Here is a 24537-nt window from a genome sequence, read left to right as displayed (position 1 = left end):
AAACTCCAGTGATTCCTTATTATCTTCAGGATCAAGTAGGAAATCCTGTTTGGCGTTCAAAGCCCTTCATAACCTATTCCCCACCCACGCCCACACCCACACCTTTCTAGTCCCTTTATCTTTTCTTATATCTTACACAAATCCCCCACCCTCCATATATTCTTCAATTCAAGGATACTGGCCTCCTTTTTTCAGCTTCCGGAATTCTTATTGTTGTCCGGAGTTCCTGAAATGCTCTCCCTCCTCATTTCCACCCCTTAGCTTTCCTAACTTCCTTCACGTTCCATCCCAATGCCCCTCCCCAGTCCTTCGGAATCCTAGCGCCCTCCCACAGCTGATTACCTCCTACTTACCCCGTATATAGCCTGGTTATCTAAGTAGGTGTTTCCCCTATTAGACTGTAAGCTCCTTGAGGGCAGGGATTGTCTTTTGCCTTTCTTTGTATTCCCAGAACTTAGTATGGGGTCTAGCACACCGTAGGCTCCGACTATTGGTAGAGCTGTGAATTGGTATAGACAATTCTGGAAAGTAACTTGGAAGTATGCTGAAAAAAATCACTCAGCTGTGCATGCCCTTTATCGTAGCGATACCACTGGTAGCCCATACCTCATCACCACTGCTGGGCCTACACCCCTAAAGAAATCAAAGGCGGAGGAAAAGATCCTGCATGTACAAAACTCTTTACAGCAGTTTTTTCTATGGTATCAAAGAAATACAAGGTGATGGGGTGGCTAGGGGGTGCAGCGAATAGAGCACCAGCCCCGGAGGCAGGAGGACAATGAATGACACCAAGAAATGAGTAGAAAGAAGAGATCAGGACAGACTGTATTTTAGAAATTATGCCATGCTTCCAGTGATCCTAAACTAGTGCTACAAAAATTCATCCCTTTAACATCAATATTCTCCCCTTGATGTTATATGGTTACAAATTATGGAACACCAGCATCTCAGAAAGGAGACTTAGGAAAATACAATAATTACTTCAAGTCATATGAGACAGCATATCCACTAGGGTGCATCCATTAAATGGTTCACTAGTGATTTGAAAGAGTGTTTTAATAACTTAGGATGTAACCGAGGCCTCTTGGGAAAATCTGGCTCTCCCAAAGGAGAATCTACACAAAGCCTGCCAAAAGATCACTAAGGCCACTAAAGCAGTGGAGACTTGCAAATGTCAGAAATGAAAATAAGCCATATACCATAATGGATTTTTACAAAGCACAAAGTATATAACACCAAACCAAACCTACTCCAGGTGAAATAAAAGGGAAGACACACACAGTGAATCATCTCCACTACTGTCATTCATCACCTGATGCATGACTTCTTTTTAGTAATGTCTGTAATATAATTCCATGCTATTTCTGGATTCAATCATAGTTCCCATTAAGCAGTCTCATTAAAATTGTGCATGACCTCTCCTTCTACAAATGGCAAATTTCCAAATTTTAATTCAATTCAATAAATATTATTAAGCAACAATTATGTGAAAGCCATGTTTACTTCACACAGGTAACCTTGGACCTACCCATAAGAAACATTCCTCAGGTTTCTTGAAGGAGGTTTCAGCCCAGTGCAGTTGATTTGATCCTGCCTCCCCAATTCTGGGGACCTCCACCGGCTATCCCTTGTGCCTGGAATTCTCTCCCTCCTCATTTCAGCCTAGCTTCTCTGATTCACTTCAAGTGTCAACTAAAATGGCACCTTTTACAAGGAGCCTTTCCAGCCCCTTGTGCCTCCCCTCTGAGGCTGCCTCCGCTTTATCTCGACTATATGTTGTTTGTACATAGTTGTCTTAATGTTGTTTCCCCCATTAGATCATGGACTCCTTGAGAGCAGAGTCTGTCTTGGCCTTTTTTTATATCCCCAAAGCTTAGCACGGCGCCTGGCACAGCAATGAACATACACTTGTTGCATCTAGCCAATGGAGAGCAAGGGGTGAATTCTAATTGGCAACAGAGCACAAATAGCTTTGCATTTCTCTGAGCAATCGTACTCCTTCTGGGAGTTACCCATTCACAAGGAAAGTAAAATAAATATAAAATAGAATGAGAACTTTCCTGGCTTCACAAGTATTTTCTTTCTAGAGCAAGGACACTTCTCACAACATGGTGACCGATTATCTTGAAGACACTCTCAGAACTTAGCCAGTGCTCAGTCCACAGGTCAATCCTGATGTTAAACATGATCGAGGCTTGAAGGGCTTTTCTGCTTAGGGAAGGGCTACCAGGGAGAATTCAAGCTGCCCACCATAGAGAGGCCCTAAAATCAAACTTTATATAGCTTAAGTATAATGTCATAAAAATTGGGTGGGTGTCATTCAAAGAGCCAGGGATTCCCAGTTCAGAAACAAACTCCATCAATGGGAGTAGTTAAGAGAAGTAGGGAGACTGAACTACAAAACAATGTTTTTAAAGGCCAAACATTGAAGCTAAATTAACAAAATGAATAAAGTAGAGATAAACATGGATTTTGCTGGGGGGTTAAATGGCACCTGACCCTTCTGGGTCCTCCTGTGTACTTCCCAGTCACCCCAGACTACTTGGCCACTCCTAGATCCTTCCCACAGACTTTCTATATATAAGGTCCATCTTGCTGATGGGGTGCTTGGGATCTATGTTTTTAATATCAGTTTGTAAAAATCAATTTGTAAAACCAGTCTGTAAAATCACATTTCCCCCTTCCCAGCCTCAGAGCATTAACTCTGCCCCTTCTCCCTGCTAGCACTCTGCCCAACAACAACCCATGAACTGTTTATTTTTGCTTGGAACAATAACAAACTACACCTATGAATCCTTCACTAAACCATCTATAAACATTTTAGCTTAGGCAAATGTTATCTCCCCTTAGTAAAGTGGCCAGCTGGACCTATGAATCCTTCAAGGCACTATCTATATAGGTTAACTCCTTGGCCAATTATACACATACTGAGTATCTGTTAGCCTTGGTTCCCAACATCCATCTTAAACATGACACTGATGGGTGGCAGATTAGGCACTTCTCAGTCAGCCCTTGACTGCTAGCTGACTTAGTGATGTTTCAGGCCTAAAACCACACCTCCAGGTAGCCCCACCTTGGGCTATTTCCCAGTGAATTATGGGCAATACAAATGCAAGCAGTTGACATTAAATTAAAAGTACATGTTCCTTTAAGCACTGACCACTCCTTAACTCCTCTCTAATCCCACCCTTAATCACATAATCAACATCTGATTTATTGCCTAAACTCCTTAAAAACTATGCCTATGTCTTCTTCAGGTTTGCAGGTTCCCTAAGAACTCTTGCCTGATGTACAGCGTAACAATAAACTTGCAGGTTCTCTAAGAACCCTTGCCCACTGTAAAGTGTAACAATAAACTTTTACAATCCTGACTTCAAGACCGCTTGGGCCTACTGAATTCTTTCCAGACTGAATCTCAAGCATTCTGGTCATTGATAAGGATCAGAGTTCCTGTATAACCTATTGCCACCTCCCATCATTGCCCCCCATTAAATTGCTCAGATTCCTCAAGAATCTGGTCCACTTACATTAGTGATACAAATGCTCAGATTCCTTAAGAGTCTGGCCAAAAGGGGCGGCTAGGTGGCACAGTGAATAGAGCACCCACCCTGGAGTCATGAGGACCTGAGTTCAAATCTGGCATCAGACACTTAACACACACACACACACACACACACACACACACACACACACACAAAACCAACCATGTGACCTTGGGCAAGTCACTTAACCACAACTGCCCTCCAAAAAGAAAAAAGAGTTTCGCCAAAAGGGTGAATTCTTTTTCTTTTCTTTTCTTTTTGTTTTTTGGAAGGCAAGTGGGGTTAAGTGACTTTCCCAAGGTCACTCGGCTAGTTAAGTGTTAAAAGGGTGGATTCTTAAAGTCTCACCCACCCCAATTGGTGTTCTAATAAACCTTGTCTTTGGCTGACAAAAGGCTTGGGTCGAATTCATTCAAGATAGGATCTGAGTCACTTGCCCTTGAATTTTGGGGTCCCAGCACCCCTAAACCTCAATATATAGAAAAGACTACATTTTAGGGGACAAAGGTTTTTTTTTTTAATTGACTTCAAAAACCTTTTTCTTTTCTTTTTAAATAAAATCTACACTGGCTAATACATACATAAACAGTTTCTTTGGTTCCTGGAAGATTTGGTAGTGTTTCCATATAACTTATTTCCATCCTCCTGTAAATACAATACTGCTATAAGGCAGCATCAAAGTGTGGCTTGAACATGCAGCTGCTGTGGCCTGATGCTGCAGTGGGGATCACATCCTCATGACTGAGTTATATATCTGAACCAGAGGTAAATGCTGTCAGCGGGGCAGTACAAAACCTAAGAAGAATCATCCAGAGGGACAAAGTCACTTGCCAAGAGGCAGGACTAAGTAGGAAAAAAATCAATAGGCTAGGAATGAGACCTGGGTCCAGTTCTGTCATTAACTGCCTATGAGACTTGGAGCAAGTCACTTAACTTTTCCCAGTCTATTTCCTCTGCACCATAGGATGTCTAAAATGTTCCCTTTGTCCCTGAAAATTCTTCAGACAAATACCAAGTTTAACTTAAAACAGAATAGTTTATCTTAAAACAGTAAGTTTATCTTAAAACAGCAAGTTTATCTTAAAACAGAATAGTCACACCTTTGCTGATCTCTACATTTTGCAGCTCAAAAATATCCATGTCCATTGTTCCTCCCTTTGTTCCTTCTGAGAAGTCTATAAGGACCACCTTGTCTGCAATGCCCTGTGATAAAAAAAAAAAATCAGTACTGCAAGAAAACAATTATGTTCACTTCAGAAATGATCAGTCCAGATTCAGCACATTTTACAAAAAGATTTCATCTTTGCAAAATAACAAAAATGTCAAAAGACTACCAACTGAACAAGTGATGAATATAAAAATAAGGAATGTGATCTATTTGACCTGGCTGCTAAAATGCAGGATGCTGGGAAAGTTTAAACTGGAAACCCTAAATTTAGTTTGTCTGTTGACAGAATAGACTAGCCTTCAAAAATGCATTTAAAAATCACCTGGAGAATGACATGGGAAAATGACAGGGAAAAAGAAGAGTTATTAAATTTTTGCTGCTGATCTTAGGATTATATATTTCTTGTGAAATCAAAATTTCCATTTTGAAAAACTAAAAAATGTCTGTTGAATGGAAGATTGAGCATAGGTTCCTACCAACTTCAAGGGGTGGGATTGATGGCCATCCAGAATTACTAGTTTTCTTCAGTTCTCAACTCCAGTAACAACTGTGGAATCTTTTCTTCCTTGAATTACTTTGTACTGATATATCTATATACATGTAGCCTTCTTCCCCCCAAAATGAAAGCTCATTTTGTCTTTGTATCTCCCTCCAGGGCTTGGTACACAAGTGTTTAATAAAGGCTGGATATGAATTCATGTCTCCCTGACACCAGACTCAGTTTCTTATCTATTGCCCCAAGAGCTGCCTCTTGTTCTCAGCATGAGTTACTGTCTTGAATAGAGTTAGTTGGCCTCCATAAAAATTGGCAGGCTAACCATAACTTTATAAGGGCTTGAGATATCACCAATCACCAGTATTGCAAACATAGGAACAGAATTCTTGCAGGTCTCTCACAGAACAATGGAGAAGTACCTGGTGGAGGAAGCAGACAGCAAGAAGTACAACAGCAATAAAGACCTGGGTAGTAGCATAAAAGATAGCAAAAACATGTATGTATGAAGTGGGACAGAGTGGAGGCATAACCAATGGATGGCCCACTCCCATTAATGTCAAGGTGGGTTAGAGAAGGACGTCCAGCACACTAAGTGGATGCTTGGTGGAGGATTTATGGGATGACAAGGACAAGAGTTAGTCTGGATGAGAAGGTCTGGATGGGTTGTGATTTTGCCATTTAAGGGAATGCCCACATTGATGAGAACATATAATTCATCAACATATGGGAGAAAAATAACAGAAGCAAAAATGTCCATAGATGACTTACTAATGGATGATTGGGGAAACCTCCAAGAATACCATGCTATATCAATACAACTCCAAATCAGACTCTCACACAACATAGCTTTTGCTAATTTAAGATCCTAAACCCAAACATCGACAAATCAATAGTAAAACAGCTTTGGTCCTTTATCTAGGAGAAACAACCTTAAGAGACAAGCCTGGATTTCCATAACAAAAGATGATGGGCTCCAAGGCCAGTAAACCCAATCTCACATTTTACAACTGACCCACAAAGATATTAAGTGTTTTGTCCAGGATCTCAGAGCCAGGGAAGTATCTGAGACAAGATCTGAATTCAGGTCTTACTGATTCCAAGTGGCACTCTATGGACTAGCCACAGCCCTAGCAATCTCTGACTCTAAATCTTTTCCCTTTGTTGGATTTATGTCCAGATTGTGTGTAGAGGCAAGTGAAGTTGCTTAACACTTTTTCAACCAATATTTAAAAAACAAGTTTGACTAAGTTACATTCTTTATGTTCAGTGAATACTCATCCATCAAGAAAAGTATTAAAATAACAAAAATCCCCTTTGAGACAATGAAAATTACAAATATTTTTCAGTTCGCAAAAAAAAAATACATTTGCCTGCTGTTGGAATCAACAGAAACTGTTGGTTCAGAAAGTAAAGGATGAGGTGAAAAGAAGATGAGAGGTTAGACTGCACGCTCCTTGAGAGCAGGGGTTGTTTTTTTGTCTTTTTTTATCCTGGCACATAATAGGTACTTAATATTTTAAAATATTTTTTATTTTCTTAAATTTATTTATTTTTAGTTTTCAACATTCACTCCCCTAAGATTTTTAGTTCCACATTTTCTCCCCATCTTTCCCTTTCCCCCACCTCAAGATGGCATGTGCTATAGGCTTAACATGTACATTCATATTAAACCTATTTTCATATTAGTCATATTGAACATGAGAATTAGAACCAATGGGAGAAACGATGAGAAAGAAGAAACACAAAAAAGAGAGAGAGAGTAAATAATCTGCTTCAATCTGCATTCAGATTTCATATTTGTTTTTCTGGATGTGGACAGCATTTTCCATCATGAGTCCTTTGGAGTTATCTTAGATCCTTGCATTCTCAAGAGCCAGCTCTGAGAGGTCCATTTTAGGAAGTCCAGGCCAGAGTTTTCTCATGGTCTATTCTTACTTTTATGGGCTAAGTATCTCAGGATTGTTGGCTCACCATTTCATTCCTTGTGCATTCTTTGATTAAGATATAGATCTTGCTACTGTTTGTATTTACCCATGGAATTCAGATCATCCCTCTCCTCAAACTTTGACCAACTTGCTAGGAGTCATGTACTTATTTACAGTATTGGGAAATGTCCCATGGGAGTGGCCGTAAAACAATGTATACTTTGCCTATATAACTCCTGACCCTCAGATTAATAAATGAATTTGCTTACAACTTGCTTGCAATTGTGCCTGTCCCACGTTTCTTAGTTATCACGCTCTCTCATGAAGTGACCCATGTGTAGCGGGCTCCGTCACATTGCTAAGAAGAGTTAAGTCTATCAAAGTTAGTCATCACATAATGTGGCTGTTACTGTATACAATGTTCTCCTGGTTCTGCACACTTCACTCAGCATCAATTCATATAAGTCTTTCCAGGTTTTTCTGACGTCCACCTACTCATCATTTCTTATAGCACAATAGTATTCCATTACATTCATATACTACAACTTGTTCAGTCATTCCCTAATTGATGGGCATCCCCTCAATTTCCAATTCTTTGCCACCACAAAAAGAGCTGCTACAAATATTTTGGTACATGTGGGTCCCTTTCTTGTTTGTATAATCTCTTTGGGATACAGACCTAGAAGGCGTATTGCTGTCAAAGGGTATGCACAGTTTTATAGCCCTTTGGGTATAGTTCCAAATTGCTTTCCAGAATGGTTGGATCAGCTCACAACTCTACCAACAATGAATCAGTGTTCCAATTTTCCCACATCTCCTCCAGCATTTATCATTTTCCTGTTTTGTCAAGTTAGACAATCTGGTTGGTGTGATGTAATTAGGTACTTAATGCTTGCTGATTGTTGAAGGACATCTCTGGGGTAATCATCTTAAAGTCATCTTCATCTCAGTAGAATATGCACAAGAATAGAGGATAGGACAGATATAATCAGAAACAGTACTGTTTGTATTTATTTTTTGCCAAATGAATTCTAAACAAATATGATAAAAGAAGAGCAATGGAACTTGAGAAGATTAAGATTTGATCATGTATCATTTATTTATTGATCCTATGTACAATTAACTGGTTTTGTCCCATAACTGCTTTTGTCCTATGATACTTAAGTCATGATTCTTTTTCTCTGAACTTAGCTCAAAGTTCAGCTGGCCTATAAAGGATTAAATTTAAGAATCTACCTCTTCTCATCTCAAGGAATTTAACTGACCTTGAAGAATATACGTGAAAGCAAGCGATGGGCCTAAAATCTTTACTACACCAAATTATCTTTCAAGGATGTCTGGTTTGCTGTCCAAAAATTTGAGCTGCTATACTGTACCTGTATTCAAACAATGAGAGCTTCTTGACTTTCATGAGAGAAAATTGGGGATTGTTGCTAGCCTCCACTAGCAAACTTCCAACTAATTACATTGTTTGCTGCACCTCAGCTCTGTAACCAATTATATTACCCTTCATCCCATGATATCTTCTATCCTGCTCTGCTCTTTGTACTTTTATACTGCACAGACAGTAAATTATTTAAGTTGAAAATATCACAAGCCAAGACTAAGATGGAGGGTTGGCATGTGACTTTATGTTCACAGATTTTTTGTACACTCAGTGCAGCCTCTGAGACCGAGATTCAATGGAGTATGGATCAATGCCATACATACTTCTCTGCCACTTGTGCTAATTTTGGCCTAACAATTAACAGCAAGAAAACAGAGGTTCTCCACCACACCATCCATATGTGGAACCATCAGTTACAACAAATGGAGAAATATTGGTGTGGATAAGTGTAAGGGTTATGGGATTTAAAGATCTCCCATGCCCCATGGACGTGCTGACATAGCAGAGCAAGAGAAAGTGAAAAGCCGAGCTAACGGTCCTGCGGTTGGCAGCGGTTGCCTTTTTTTTTTTTTTTGAGTTAGGACCCCTGCTGAGCACTGCCAGAGGCCGGAGCTGCTGGGAGCAGGACTTTCTGCTAAGGACTCCTGCTGAGGACTGCCAGGGGCCGGAGCTGCTGGGAGCGCTCTTCCAGGACACTGGGTGGTTGCTGTGAGTGGGGAGAGGAGGACCTTTGCCTGAGGTAGCCTGTTCTGTTTTAAAGGCTTGAAAATGTGGGTGCTTTCTACTTTATCTACCTGTGCCAATATCATAACTACTCTGATGGCTTTCACTTTCTGGTTTTGGGACTCAGTCTTTTGGTATCTTAATAAATTTTCTAGTTTATTTCCCCAAATGGCAAACCTGATGTATTTTGTGATGGATAATTATATCAGCATATTTGTAATCTCTATAGGCATTGTGAATATGGCATTGCTGATACAATAAGTTCATTTACTTGGCAGTATACTTTCTAGGGATATTTATATGATGAGGAGGTTGACATATACAATGCAAGAGCTAGCTAGCTCAGTGTTTGGGAAGCTCCAAAGGAAAGTGTGGGAGAGAAAAGGTATTAGACTGACTACCAAACTGAAGGTCTACAGAGCTGGTGTGCTGACTTCATTGTTGTATGCCTCTGAAACCTGGACAGTCTACCAGCATCATGCCAGGAAACTGAATCAATTCCATCTGAACTGTCCTAGGAAGATTCTAAAGATCACCTGGTGAGATAAGGGACCAGACACTGAGGTCCTTTCTCAAGCTGAACTGCCAACATTCAAACTCTTACCAGGGAGAGTGCAGCTCCAATGGGCTGGTCATATTGTTCAAATGCCAAAAGTGCAATAGCCTAAGAGACTATTTTATAGAGAACTCACATAAGGCAAGCACTCACATGAAGGTAAGAGGAAGCAGCATAATGATCGTCTCAAGGTCTCTCTGAAGAACTTTGGAATTGATTTTAAGACATGGGAAACAATGGCACAGGAACTTCCAAGCATGGCATGCCCATATCAAAGAAGGCTCTATGAGCAAAGCAGAATTGCAGTATCTCAAAAGAAACGTGAGATGCACAAATTTAGACACACCCCCATTCCAAATGTTCATATGGACTATTTGTGCCTGACTTGTGGTAGAGCCTTCTGAGCTCACACTGGTCTGATCAGCCACAGTGGGACACATTATACCTTGATCCCAATACAGTGATGCCTTTTGGTCCATTTCAAGAACAAAGTATAACAACCAACTCCCCAAAACCTATAATAAGGGAACTGTCATTTTGCTTGAGATATTTAACATAAATGGAGGCAAGCCACTGATGCAATTACAGGTGGGCAACATGTTTCTGTTAATAAATATTATCTTGCTTGGAGATTTGCCTCATTTTACCATTTTGTTAAATTCTACTTTCAAAAGATTAGATTTCATTGATACAGGAAATAGGATCCTAGAAGAAGAATGAAGGTCAACAACTACTCTGAAATTTTTAGTCTTAGAGATAGAGAATTGCCTCAAGCAATGAGAGATTAAAAAGTGACTGGTCTAGGGTCACACAGACAGCATGAGGGGAAGGGAAGCCACCAGCCTCAAATCCTCCAGGCTCCAAGCAGCTTTCTATCCATAAAGCCACAGCACCTCTCAGAAATGAATAGTGTGAATCTATTAACTTCTATATATAACTCATATAATTATAAGAGTTTTATTCTTAATTTTCTGCCTATCATATTTAATTCAAAGTCATTTCAAGAAATAAGACCTATTTTCCTGAGACTATGTAAACCTCGGTTGAAAACTAAAAATTCAGAGGCAAATAAGAGTGTTAATAAAAATGAAAAAATATAGCTCTCATCTCTAGGTAGATATAAGTAATATTCCTAAAGGTATAGTCTTCATTGAGATTAGGTACAGTGAAGAAGTAAAATGTAACTGTGTAAACAGTAAGCCAGATGGCCCCATTCACTGCTACAAAAACTTTGCTGTCTACAGCTCTGAATAAACAGTTGCCTCAACCCAGTTACCTTACTTAGGTCAAAGGGACTTCTTTAACAAATGTCAAAGTATCTTCTTTCAGCCCTAGCACAGGGAGTGCTTTCTTATTCAGATAATAAACGCCACCTGTTGAAAGACATTACTCCCCCAGAATTATCTCCTTTTTCCCTAGGTAGAGTCCCCCTTTTTCTATTCTATACCTGATACTGAGATGAGATGCTTTACTCAGGAATCCTAACTTGCTGTAGCATGCTTCTAATTGGCTGTGTATTCTAAGTCAGCCTGGAAAGGCATACAAACTAAATCTGTACCAGAGGAAGGTGAAGCTATTATCAACTAATAAATCTGTTTCTTTTCATTTTGGCTACTCAGTGGATCCAGCTAGTGGGTGAGATTCTCTCTGGAATCTCCAAACTCAGGCTGAGAAATTCCCTAATGGAACCCTTACTTTAACACTGGATAAATAGCTTAGTACACTTTTTAAGCTATTCTAGATGATGGATTTAACCCACCTGAATATAAGCTACAAAGTGAAAAAAAAAAGTGAAAGAGACATGAACTCTATGAGAAATACAACTTATCTGCACATTCACAAAATACAGCTCAATAAATCATAAGCTATCAAGTCAGGGTTAACAGTGTCAAAGAATGTTAATTAAGGAAACCGCTGAGACACCCCACAAAGGCTGGACTATGTATAACCAGAAAGGAAAAAGAACTATGTCCAAAAAACAAAGTCATCATTTTCTAAAATGCTAATTTCAAAAAGAGCTAAAATAAATGAAAACTAAGGAAGAAGGATGATATTAGATTGGCAAGCTCAATAAAAACTGAATGATTCACGAAAGACACAAAAGAATCTATGTGACTAAATCAGAGATTCAGTTGCAGTTTTTCTTTTGATTATAATGAAGATGTTGTTCAAATGACTATTTCAAAGCATATTTCATGACTAACTGCTAACTGCAACATCAGTGATGAAAGCTTTCAGCTGTTTTTAATCAACTTACTAAGTATATTTTAAGGGAAAAAAAAAGGTAAATTTGTAAGACAAATTGAAACTATTTTTTTTGGCATATCAAATATCTGAACTGAAACAAAAGTATACCAGAAACTGTTAATACATTCAACAATGACATTAGTAACCATTTTGATAAAACTCTTGTACCTTTGCTAAAATTGCTAATATACAAGCAATTCCCAACTCTCCACCTCCAACCACAGTAACTTTGTTGACACTTTTGTTTTCTTGATTTTTTGAATTTATATCTGAGATACCTAAAAAAAGAGATGAATCTGTTAGCACAATTCTAAAATGATACAGAAAATCTCTGACATTTTTTTAATTTCCTTTTTTTCATTCTGAACTAACATTAAATAAAATGTGAATTTTCAAAGACAAAGAAAGAAAATTAAATGAGTAGAAAAAGAACATGTAGAAAAGAAAATGAGTATTACTGTACATGAAACTACAAATTTCTATTATGTACATCTTGCTTGTCTTTTTAAATGCAAAATAAATTCAACATGTAACTTTCAAAGCTGTCCTTATCTGTGATTCTTTCTGGTCTTTTTTTTTTTTTTAAAGCAATTGGGGTTAAGTAACTTGCTCAAGGTTACATGGCCAGGTGTTTCTGGGTGGATGCTAAGTGTCTGAGCCCGGATTCGATCCCCCAGGTCATCCCGACACTGGGGCCGGTGCTTTTACTCGCTGTGCTACCTGGCCACCCCTCTGGTCTTCTTTCTGTTGTCTTCTATGCATTAAAAAAAAAAAAATCGTAATGACCTTTTTTTCTTTCTCTCTCTCTTTTTTGGATACTCTATCCCAAAAGTTCCCTTCCTATTTTCTAGGCCCTAAATTAAACAACAATAGCAACAAAAGAAAAACAAAGCCCCGGTAGTAGTAAATATGGAGAGGTCCAAAATATTATATCTGATTCTGAATCTTGTGTCTTGTTATGTTCTTCTATGGAAGTAAGACAAAACTGAACAAATCAAGATTTTTGAGTTTCACAAAATATTAGTCCTAAGAATTGATATCTGTACACGTTTACTTGGCACCTTAATTTATACAAAGTGCTTTCATCTCAATAGATTTTGTCAGTTTGTTGCGACAAAACCCTAGTCACAGAAGTCAGTCTTCAAACAGGTAATAGTGATCCTTTGTACCATCATACTCATACATCTATCACAACTACTGATTATAAGATAAGAAAATTTCTAAAGGAAGTTATGTTATCATTTATATTTAGAAAATAAAAAATGTAAAGGATTTTAGTAATATCTACAACACAGACACATTCAGTTCTTAACAAATTTTCAAAGATAAATGAAATCTACCTGACAGTTTGGTTTTCAATAAATATCGTATTCATATAGGAGAAAAAACCTGCAATTTGTCAGCTCACCAGAAGGGAAAGTGCCAGTACACCAATACTGAACATGGTTTCACATAACCTGAAATGTTTCCAAGTACAAAGGACCACTTTTTCAATAATTATTATAAGAAGTGTGTTTACATGCACATATGTAAACACATTATCTGATATTACTTATACAGACATGACAGTGACTTTTAATTAAAAACATGTAGAGAAGAAAGAGAATGACAGTAAAGGCTTCAAAGTTCCAACAACATTCTTCTCTCTTATAAGAATACAAACCTTGAGTGATCTTTGAAATATAGGCTAGCAATTCTACCTGCTGAGCCTCATCAGCAGAAGACAAGGAATACAGAGGAAGCTCTTCCTGAAATTTGATAATCATTTCTCTGATTAATCCTGTGATGACTGATTTAGGCTAGGGAACAAACATAAAGAGAATTGTTACCATCTCTAAGACCTAGGAGAGTTCCCTAATTATGATAAAAATGAATATCAAGGTCAGTAATGACCTATCACAAGGAAGCACAGAAAAGAAATGTAAAATCAGCATAAATTTATATTCAAATGAGCAAGAGCCTCAAATAACTTAGAAAATCATGTCAAAGCAAGAAATACTATGTTAACAGTTATGCCAAGGACTATAAGAAAAAAATAAACAGGAAGGATCAGATTAGCTATCAACCAACACAGAAAGCAAGTCAAATTAGAGCCATATGCTTAAAAAAAAAGGACAGTGAAGAATAAGTAACAAAAACATTATTCTAGTTCTAAGAGGATACAACTAACCATTAATACAAATGTCAGTTTGGGGGAATCAACATTTTCCTTCTCCTACCATTAATAAATGTTATTTGACAAGTATAATAGCCAAATACAAAGGTTGGGTTTTAATTCGGATGAAACTGACTATTTATTATGGATATTGTGGGAAATTATTATATCGGTTAGAAAACTTATGAATTAATTTACTGTTTAAACCTAACTTTATGTGACTAGACATTGTTTGAACCTAAAACCTCAGTAACTCTCAGGATTTGGGGTTCCCTCAGGTCCTGGATCCACCCAAAACACTCAAGTCTTGTTTTCTGTTTTGGCTTCATCCAGATTTTATTACATGTTTCTATTTACTGATATGCATATCAGTCTACCTTGCTTTCCAGTTCTCCTCTCAGCAAAATTGCTTAACAGTATACCATGTGGTGTGAGTGCCCTTGCCTACATCTTATATAATCTAAACTTTCTAGAGCCCAGAAGGGAGGGAGCCACACATTCTTTCAAGCTCACTCTTCTCTACCAAACAACCTAATAAAATTCTGTCTAAAACTATTTCAGATTTTGGGGTTTGTTCTTGCAAACAACAATAACCTGAGGCCTATGGCAAATAGGAATTATTCCGTATAAAAATCCACCTTTGAATTCTATTCTCCTACCTAACTAGTAAGCCCACAGAAGTTCTTGGGCCTTCAGATACTGAAAGTTAGGATGGGAAGTAACTCTTGAAATTGTTCTGTAATTCAATGCCACGGGGAGGATTTTTTTAAACTGTAAAATGTCAACTTACATATGCCAATATGAGGATCTTTTCTACCTAAAACTAGTACATTACTATATAAATTCTGAAACTTTGCCCAAATATTTACACATATACTTTCATTACCTGAAAAGCAATACATTAAGAAATAAATCATGGGGTGGTTAGGTGGCACAGTAAGTAGAGTGCTGGCCCTGGAGTCAGGAGGACCTGAATTCGGATCCAGCCTCAGACACTTAACACACACAAACAAAAAACTTAGCTGTGTGACCTTGGGAAAGTTACTTAAAAAATCCCAATTGCCCTCCAAAAAGCAATAAATAAACAAACGAACAAATAAATAAATCATGAAAAAAACCCTCCATCTTGCAAATTCATGTCAAAAAATTTAACTTAATCCTAATTCTAATCATCTGATAATTTTTTGTCAGCAGCATCTATATCAAATTTAATATTATTTTTTTTGGAGGGTAGAAGGTAGGGCAATTGGGGTTAAGTGACTTGCCCAAGTTCACATGGCTAGTTTTTGTGTTAAGTGTCCGAGGCTGGATTTGAACTCAGGTCTTCCTGACTCCAGAGCTGGTGCTTTATTCACTGCGCCACCTAGCCGCCTCTATTATTCTTTTTTTCTATAAAATGTCATAACAGTATCTCCTCACTCATTTTCTTTTAGTTTCAAAGTATTCTTTTAAAAGAAGGTAAGCTATTTGACCATAATAGTGGGAGAAAAATATAGCATTTTCATTATCTGCACTGTCAATATGGAAGAGAAACAGTAAGAAAAACAAAAACTAAATGGGCCTTACATGACTCCAATTTTGTAGATAGGGCAGATATATTCTACCCTGAGCATCCACATGTTTTCCCACTGAGATTCCCATGTTTGGAGTTGGCTTCAAGAAGCAAATGGGGGGCGCAAAAGGGTGAGAATCCAAAATCCATAAACGAATTGGTATGTTATATGTATTACCTATTTAAGACAAAACAAAATCTGTAGCATCTTTCAAAGATAACAAAATACAAACTGTAGCTGATATCCTCCAGGTAGGCCTAGTTTTGTAGAACAAATTTATTCCTGTCAAGTAAGTCACAAAGTGGATTTCTACAAATTCAAACAGAGAGGTATGAGAGATCTGAGCTAAGGGTTATCAGGTTGTTTTAAGAAAGGGGTTGGTGAAGGTCTAAAAGAGAAGAATGCACCTGAGTTGTATCCTGAAGGAAGGGATTTCAAAGGGCAGAGATATGAGAGAGGTTATTCCACATATATAAAGTGGAACTTATAACTTAGGGGAGGTTCTATTAGATTTAGAAAATGAAATTTATAATTTTCTTCCATTATAAAACTGTAGATAAGTTTCTATAGTGAAAATATCTCCCAAAGGACTAAAGTAAATACGTCTAAAAAAGAAATAAATTGAGATGAAGGATAGCCTTATGGCATTTAAGAATACCAGCTAGGTTAGACTTAAAGAATTTTAGAGTTAGCCCTCTATGCTCATAGAGATTGGTGTAAATCCCACATTTTAAATGAGGGTAGTGAGATCTAGTGAAGCTAAGTGACTCACCCAAGGTCATAGCAAGTCAGTAACTACAGGGCTACAACTGGATTACAAGTCTAGGACTCTTCCCACTCCTTCCACTCAGTTACACTAGTTATATTCTTACCTGCAGTTCATTGTCCTTTACAAGACTTTCATAACTTAGTAAACCTTTACTCCTTTATCATTTTACCCCTCCTCATTCTTACATAAAGACTATAAAAATGTATCTAATACAAAGGCATCCCTTAATTCAACCCCTAAGATCTTAGAACCTTTCCCTATTCATTTAGGTATTTATAAAATATATACACACATGTTTATATATGATAGAGCACTGAACCTGAAATCAGGAAGAACTTAGTTCAAATCTGGCTGTGTGACTCTAGGTAAGTCACTTCATTTCTGTTTGCCTCAGTTTCCTTATCTGCCAAAAAGGGAAAATAATAGTATGTACCTTGAAGGGTTGTTGGGAGGATCCAATGAGATTTATATCTGCAAGGTGCTTAGAACAATGCCTGGCACACAGTACGAGACATATAAATGTGTGCTATTATCATTATGTGCAAATGTATATATTTGGTTGTTGTGCTTCATGCTTAATGAAGACCAAAATGACATCAGTATCTTGGGGTTAAGGTACAGTGTATCCAACTGTGGCTGATCAGGCCAATATGACCTTGGAAGGCTCTACTAGAGGTCAGGCACAAATAGTCCATATGAACATTTGGAATGAAGATATCTCTAAATCTGTGCATCTCACGTTTCTTCTGAGCTGCTGCAATTCTGCTTTGTTCATAGAGCACTGTGCCTTTCTTTGATGCAGGTATGCCATGCTGGGAGGTTGACTCCAAAGTTCTTCAGAGAGACCTTGAGAGTGTGATTGTACTGCTTCTTCTGATTTTCATGTGGGTGTTTGCCTTGTGTGAATTTATAAAAAGTCTTTTAGGCAAATGTTCTTTTGACATTTGAACAACATGACCAGCCCCCTGGAGCTGCACTCTCCCTGGTAAGAGTTTGACCACTTGGCAGTTCAGCTGAGAAAGGACTTCAGTGTCTGGCACGTTATCTAGCCAGGTGATCTTCAGAATCTTCCTAGGACAATTCAGATGGAATTGTTTCCTGTTCAGCGGCATACAACAATGAGGTCAGCACAATAGCTCTGTAGACCTTCAGTTTGGTAAGTTAGTCTAATACCTCTTCTCTCCCACCCTTTCCTTTGGAGCCTCCCAAACACGGAGTTAGCTCTGGCAATGTGTACGTCAACCTCATCATCTATATGTATATCCCTGAAAAGCATACTGCCAAGGTAAGTGAACTTATCCACAACATTAACAATTTCTCCATTTGCTTTAACTGATTGTTCTACATATGGATGGTGTGGTGCTGGCTAGTAAAGAACTTCTGTTTTCTTGGTCTTAATTGTCAGGCCAAAATTAGCAGAAGCAGTAGAGAACTGATCCATATTTTGTTGCATCACAGCCTCAGAGGCTGCATTAAGTGCACAATTATCTGTGAACAAAAAGTCATGCACCAAATTCTCCTTCCACTTTAATCTTGGCTTGTGGCATTTTCAACTTAAATAATTTACCATCAGTGTGGTAGTTGATTTTCTGTTTTTGTCCTTGTTGAAGGCTTCTGACAACATCACTGAAAACATCATGTTAAAAAGCATGGGAGCAAGCACACAGCCCTGCTTCACTCCCCTGGTGACTGGAAAAACACAAGAGCATCGTCCATTATCCAGAATCTGTGCAATTCAATCATCATGGAACTGGCATACAATACCGATGAATTTCTCCCAGCAAATAAATTTCATGATCTTCCCAAAGCCCTCATGACCGACAGCATCAAAAGCCTTGGTGAGCTATACGAATGTCGTGTACAGACCTCTGTTCTACTCCTGGCATTTCTCCTAGAGTTGTTTGATAGCAAACACCAATTATCAACTGTTCCTTGGCCCTTTATGAAGCCACTGGCTCTCAGGTAAATGACCACTTTCCAGTGAAGGATCAGCCTATTCAGGAGAACTCTGATAGGAATCTTGCCAGCAATGACTAAGGGAGAGACCCTCTGTGATTGTCACAAGACAATCTATTTCCTTTTCATTTACATACATAGCCAATGGAGGTATCTTTGAACTCCTGAGCGATAATCTCCTCTTGCCACATAACTTGGAAAATTTCAGTCGGCTTTTGTATGAGCAGTGGACCTCCTGTCTTGTAAATCTCAGTGGAAAGAAGAATCAACAACAGGCACTTTGCCACACAAGAGGAGCCTTGGACTTACTTACTGTATCTTACTTCAAAGCCTGTTCTTTAGTTGGAAGCTCTGTTAGAGAAGGATTGATTTCAACCTGAGTATATGGTCAGTGGCTTCAGCACTGGTCAGTGGCGGTCTGTTGAGAACACTATGGGAAGTACTTGGCCCATCTCTTCAGGATCATGTCCTTATCACTAATCAACGTGGCTTTATCAGCACCGAGTAGTAAAGACGCACCACAGGTCTTTGGCCCATAAATAGCCCTTGGGGCAACATAAAAGCACTTTGGATTGTTACTATCAGCATAAAACAATTTCATCTGCCTTCTTACTAAGTCAAGAATCCTGCAACTCTCTAAGCTTCGCTTGCACTTTACTTTTGATGGAGTTAAATGCTGCTTTTTTAGAGATGGACGAACTATCCCATTGGTAAACCCTGTGCAGTTCTCATTTTTTATTTAGCAGCTTATGAATTTCCCCATTATTTTTGTCAAACCAACCCTGACGTTTCTGAGTGTTCTGGCCCAGATGAGTAAATGCAGGGTTATATACCAAATCTTTGAAAGCTGCCCATTCTTTTTCTGCTCCACTGCTGCCAATCATGTGTTGGCTCAGCTTTCCCTCTAAGTTAGCAAAAAATTGTTCACACAAAGAGAAGTGCTCTAAGCTGTTGATATTAAGTCTTCTGGTAGTCATTTTGCCTTGAGGTTGCTGTTTTGTTTGAATGTGAATGTTTACCTTGGAAAGGATAAGGCTATGATCAGTCTAGCACTCTGTGCCACACATAGCCTTCATCACTCTCATATTCTGTCTCTATACTTTACAAAGACATAGTCTATTAAATGCCAATGTTTGCTGAGGGGGTGCATCCATGAAGTTTTACTGCACTTAGGTAAATGGAAGACAGTGTTGGTGATAAGGTCATGAGGGGGCAGCTAGGTGGCTCAGTGAATAGAGCACTGGCCCTGGAGTCAGGAGGACCTCAGTTCAAATCCAGCCTCAGACACTTAACCCTTACTAGCTGTGTGACCTTTGGCAAGTCACTTAACCCCAATTGCCCTTCCTTCCCCCCTCCAAAACAAACAAATAAACAAACAAAAAAACAGGTCATGAGACACACAAGTCTTCAGTAGTAAGTTGCTAGTGCTGTTTCTAACTCCATTCCTCCCAAGGACTCCCTGTCACATCTGATAGTCTGTACCCACACTGGCATTAAAGTCACCCAGAATTACAATCCTGTCCTCTTTTAGCACATTGATTATGAGGATCTCTGGGTCTTCGTAAAATTTTTCTTTGACTTCAGCAGAGTTCATCATGGTGGGAAATACACACTGATGATGGTGGCATGGCACTTTCTTGCAAGTGGCAATGGCACTGTCAATCCCTCCTTTTGATAGACATACAAGCTTGTTGAATACATTAGTTCTTTTTTTAGCAAATACTTTTTATTTATATATTTTTAGTTTTTAACATTTATTTCCATAGGATTTTGAGTTCTGGATTTTCTCCCCTTCCCCTCCTCCCTCCCCAAGATGGCATGAAATCTGATATAGGCTCTACTTATACATTCATATTAAACACAGTTTCAAATTAGTCATGAATTAAAGAAGACTTAGAACTAATGAGAAAAACCATTAAGAAAGAAGAAACAAAACAAAACAACAAAATAAAAGGAGAGCAAATAGTATGCTTCCATCTGCATTCAGACTCCAAAATTCTTTCTCCACATGTGTATAGCATTTCCCATCTTGAGTCTTTTGGAGCTGTCTTAGAGCCTTGCATTGCTGAGAAGGGGTAAGTCAGTCAAGGTCAGTCATCACACATTGTGGCTGTTACTGTGTACAGTGTTCTTCTGGTTTTGCTCACTTCACTCTGCATCAGTTCATATACATCTTTCAAGGTTTTTCTGAAGTCCTCCTGCTCATTTCTTATGGAACAATAAATAGTATTCCATTACAGTCACATACCACAACCTGTTTAGCAATTTCCCAATTGATGAACATCCCCTCAATTTCCAATTCTTTGCCACTACAGAAAGCACTGCTATAAATGATAATCTAATAGATGATTCTACTTACCATTGGGACATGGCATGTGTGGACACTTATGGACAACACAAAATTCAGTAGACCTGACAAGAGCTCTTGTTATGAGAGAACATGAAAGACAAACTGATCTTACTGCACAACAACTCAGCAGGTATCACATCCATGTAGCAGCCCTGAGTGAAACAAAGCTGGCAACAAAGACCGCTTATGAAGTTGGGAGTTGTATACACATTTTTCTGGAGTGGTCACAGTAATGGGACATGTAGGTTTCACAATCAGAACTAATGTAGTCAAAATGGGTACATGATTTAGACATAAAGACTGATTACTATGAGCAAACTAGGAGAGCAAAGAATAGTTTACCTGTCAGATTTATGGAAGAAAGAATTTATGACCAAAGAAGAGATAGAAAACATTATGAAATGCAAAATGGATGATTTTGATTACATTAAATTGAAAAATTTTTGCACAAAGTCAAGCAACCAAGATTAGAAGAAGGTAAGCAGAAAGCTGGGAAACAATTTTTATAGCCAATATAACTGATAAAGGCCCCATTTATAAAATATATTCTACGTTGTAAGCCTCACTATAGATTAGATAGTAGAATCATATTTGTAAAAGTTTTGTACAATTTTTGTTTTGACTGCAGGCAGCTCTCCCTGCCACAGTAAGAAAGCCAAGGTTAGGTTAAGTGAAAGAGATAATTTTTAGGGCACCTTTCCTTTCCTTTTTTATTAGAATTTTATTTATATTTATTTTTAATAAGATTTTATTTTTCCCCAGTTACATGTAAAGACCATTTGTAACATTCATTTTTTTTTTAATTTTGAGTTCCAAATTTCCTTTCTCCATCCCTCACCTATCCCCTCCCTGAGACAGCAAGCACTTTGATATAGGTTATACATGTTCAATCATGCAAAACATATTGCAGTATAAGTCATGTTGTGAAAGAAGACACAGATCCAAAGGGGGAAAAATATAGAAAGTGAAAAATAGTATGCTTTGATCTGCATTCAGATTCCATCAGTTCCTTCTCTGAAGGTGGACAGTATTTTTCATCATAAGTCCTTTGAAACTGTCTTGATCAGTGTATTGCTGAGAATAGCTCAATCATTCACATTTCTTCATTGAACAGTATTACTGTTATGTTGTACAATGTTCTTCTAGTTTACTCACTTCACTTTGCATCAGTTCATATAAGTTTTTCCAGTTTTTTCTGAAATTTACATGCTCATCATTTTTTATAGCACAGTAATATTAAATTACAATCATATACCACAACTTGTTCAGCCATCTCCAAATGATAGTCATCCCTTCAATTTCCAATTCTTTGCCACCACAAAAAGAGCTGCTATAAATATTTTTGTACAAATAGGTACTTCTTCCCCTTCCTCACCCCCCTCCCTGCCTTTTAAAAAAATCTCTTTGAGATATAAACCTAATAGTGGTATTGTTGGATCAAAGGGTATACACAGTTTATAGCACTTTGGGCATAGTTCCAGATTGTTATCCAGAATGTTTGGATCCATTCACAACTCCACCAACAATGCTTTAGTGTCCCACAGCCCCTCCAACATTTATTATTTTCCTTTTCTGTAATATTAGCCAATCTGATAGGCATGAGGTGGTACCTCAGAGTTATTTTAGTTCACATTTCTCTAATTAATAATGATTTAGAACATTTTTTTTTATTTCTATGGATAGCCTTGATTTCTTCATCTGAAAACTTCCTGTTCAAATCCTCAATTGGAGGATGACTTGTATTCCTATGAGTTTGAATTAATTCTCTACATATTAGAGAAATGAGATAGGGCACCTCTTCTAGACCCTTCCTCACACCAGGAGGTGAGCAATGTGGTCCTTAAAAAAAGGCTACTCAGACACCCAGAGTGCTGCAAAATCCCACTGCTGCTCCAGTCCAGTGAGAAGACAACCCTATGACCTGGGGCTGCCTGTATGCAAGGTTTTGACTACAGCTCCCAATATATCCACATCTGCTGTTTAATCAATTAGCTGTTACCACAGGATTTTGAAGCAGGTAAAAATGGTATAGGTGATGTCTTCTTACTCATGCATAAATTGGATTTGAGTGAGGCAAAGCTGTGCGAAGTCATCAGCTTCACTCTCTCTTCCAGAGTCATTAAATCCAGTGGTAAGACAAAAGTTAAGATGACTGGCAACAGCTGGGGATGTAGTGAATAATCTTGGCATTTTCAACGTCTAACCAAGTTATAAGCACACCACAGTGCCAGCTTTAGCCACCTTCATGGCTACTGGAACAAATTATTCTCATCCCCCTCATTCCATCCGGGTAGGTCTTCACATACTTGAGGTAGACACCCCCTTAACTCACTGACGGGTTTAAGACCCCTCAGTTAACCTCAACCTAGGTTAGCTTGTCTGCCCAGAAGGTTTACTGGGGTATAACCATTGAGCATGCTACAGTTTCTTGGAGCCACCACAGGTGAGAGTTGGGTGAATAGGGACACCAAAGGTGAAAAGTTGTCCTGAAATAAACTCAGCATCCCTCACACCAGAGGTACTAATCTTCCCTGAACACTCCATATAATATGTGTGTGTATGTATGTATGTATGTATGTATAGTTGGAATAAGCTATCAATCATAAATCTCATAGATGGGGGGTGTTTCCCACATTTAAAAAAATCAAAGGGATTTAACAATTAATTTAATTAAATTAATTTAATTGAATTAAATTAACAGAAATTAATAAAAAAACGTAAGATCCTCTATTTTGAATCTACAAAATTTTAAACACAATTCAATTAAACTCAGCAAACACTGATCAATAAACATTTACTAAGTACAAGATACTGTTCAGGAGGGGCAGCTAGTTGGTGCAGTGAATAGAGCACTGACCCTGGAATCAGGAGGACCTGAGTTCAAATCTGGCCTCAGACACTTAACACAGAAACTAGCCATGTGACCTTGGGCAGGTCACTTAACCCCAACTGCCCTCCAAAAAGCAAAAAAAAAAAAAAAGATACTGTACAGGGCATTAGGGGAGGGATAGGAACCAGATTTGTGATTTTATTGGTATAGAAACCTCCTGGGTGAGAACCATTCCTCTAATCATACAAGTCTGTATCTTGTTCATAATTTTATTTTTTTTATTTTTATTTTTTGCTTTTTGGAGGGAAGAAGGCAGGGCAATTGGGGTTAAGTGACTTGCCCAAGACCACACAGCTAGTCAGTGTTAAGTGGCTGAGGCTGGATTTGAACTCAGGTCCTCCTGACTCCAGGGCAGGTGCTCTACTCACTGTGCCACCTAGGCACCCCTATAATTTTATAAATAGTCTTAAGAGAGTTGTTTAGATTAGCACTGAGAAGGTTGACTTGCCCAGAATCACACAGCCAGTATGTGTCAGAAGTTGGACTTAAACTCTGGTCTTCCTAGACAGCTCTCTATCCCTTAGAATTTTATAATCTATCAGGGGAATGAGCTATGTACCCAAATACATAAAAGTCAGGTCACAGGAAATATCCAATGACTTGAGAGAATATTGATCGCCTTCATTCTCCCTCTGTATACCATCTCCTGTCTAGGTTCTTTTCCTGACACTGCCCCCTCCTGGTTGCCCTCCTATGTGTGTGACCACTCCTCCTCAGCATCTTTTTTTTTTTTTTAAGCAGTCGGGGTTAAGTAACTTGCTCAAGGTTACACGGCCAGTTATTTCTGGGTGTGGTGCTGAGTATCTGAGCCCGGATTTGA

At 38.4% G+C, this 24537-nt stretch overlaps 1 protein-coding gene across 4 annotated transcripts in view; it reads right to left on the bottom strand.

Annotated features, from left to right (window-relative positions):
- The window catches only part of UEVLD (UEV and lactate/malate dehyrogenase domains), a 69695-nt gene that overhangs the window by 30705 nt on the left and 14453 nt on the right, over positions 1-24537 (bottom strand). For 3 of the 4 annotated variants that reach the window (XM_069072980.1, XM_069072972.1, XM_069072991.1), the window contains exons 4-7: positions 15766-15929; positions 13708-13843; positions 12213-12322; positions 4643-4745 (exon numbers count right to left, since the gene is read on the bottom strand). In XM_069072980.1, coding sequence (XP_068929081.1) covers positions 4643-4745; positions 12213-12322; positions 13708-13843; positions 15766-15929 — 513 coding nt within the window. The remainder of the gene's footprint in view (positions 1-4642; positions 4746-12212; positions 12323-13707; positions 13844-15765; positions 15930-24537) is intronic. The other variant, XM_069072999.1, reaches the window with a different exon arrangement.

This window comes from Petaurus breviceps, unplaced genomic scaffold (genome assembly GCF_028583685.1).
Source record: "Petaurus breviceps papuanus isolate PSGF00001 unplaced genomic scaffold, PetGlider_PUasm1.0 140, whole genome shotgun sequence".
Lineage (NCBI taxonomy): Eukaryota > Metazoa > Chordata > Mammalia > Diprotodontia > Petauridae > Petaurus > Petaurus breviceps.
The sequence above is the reverse complement of the archived record's forward strand: the minus strand, read 5'-3'. Positions and strand labels throughout refer to the sequence as shown.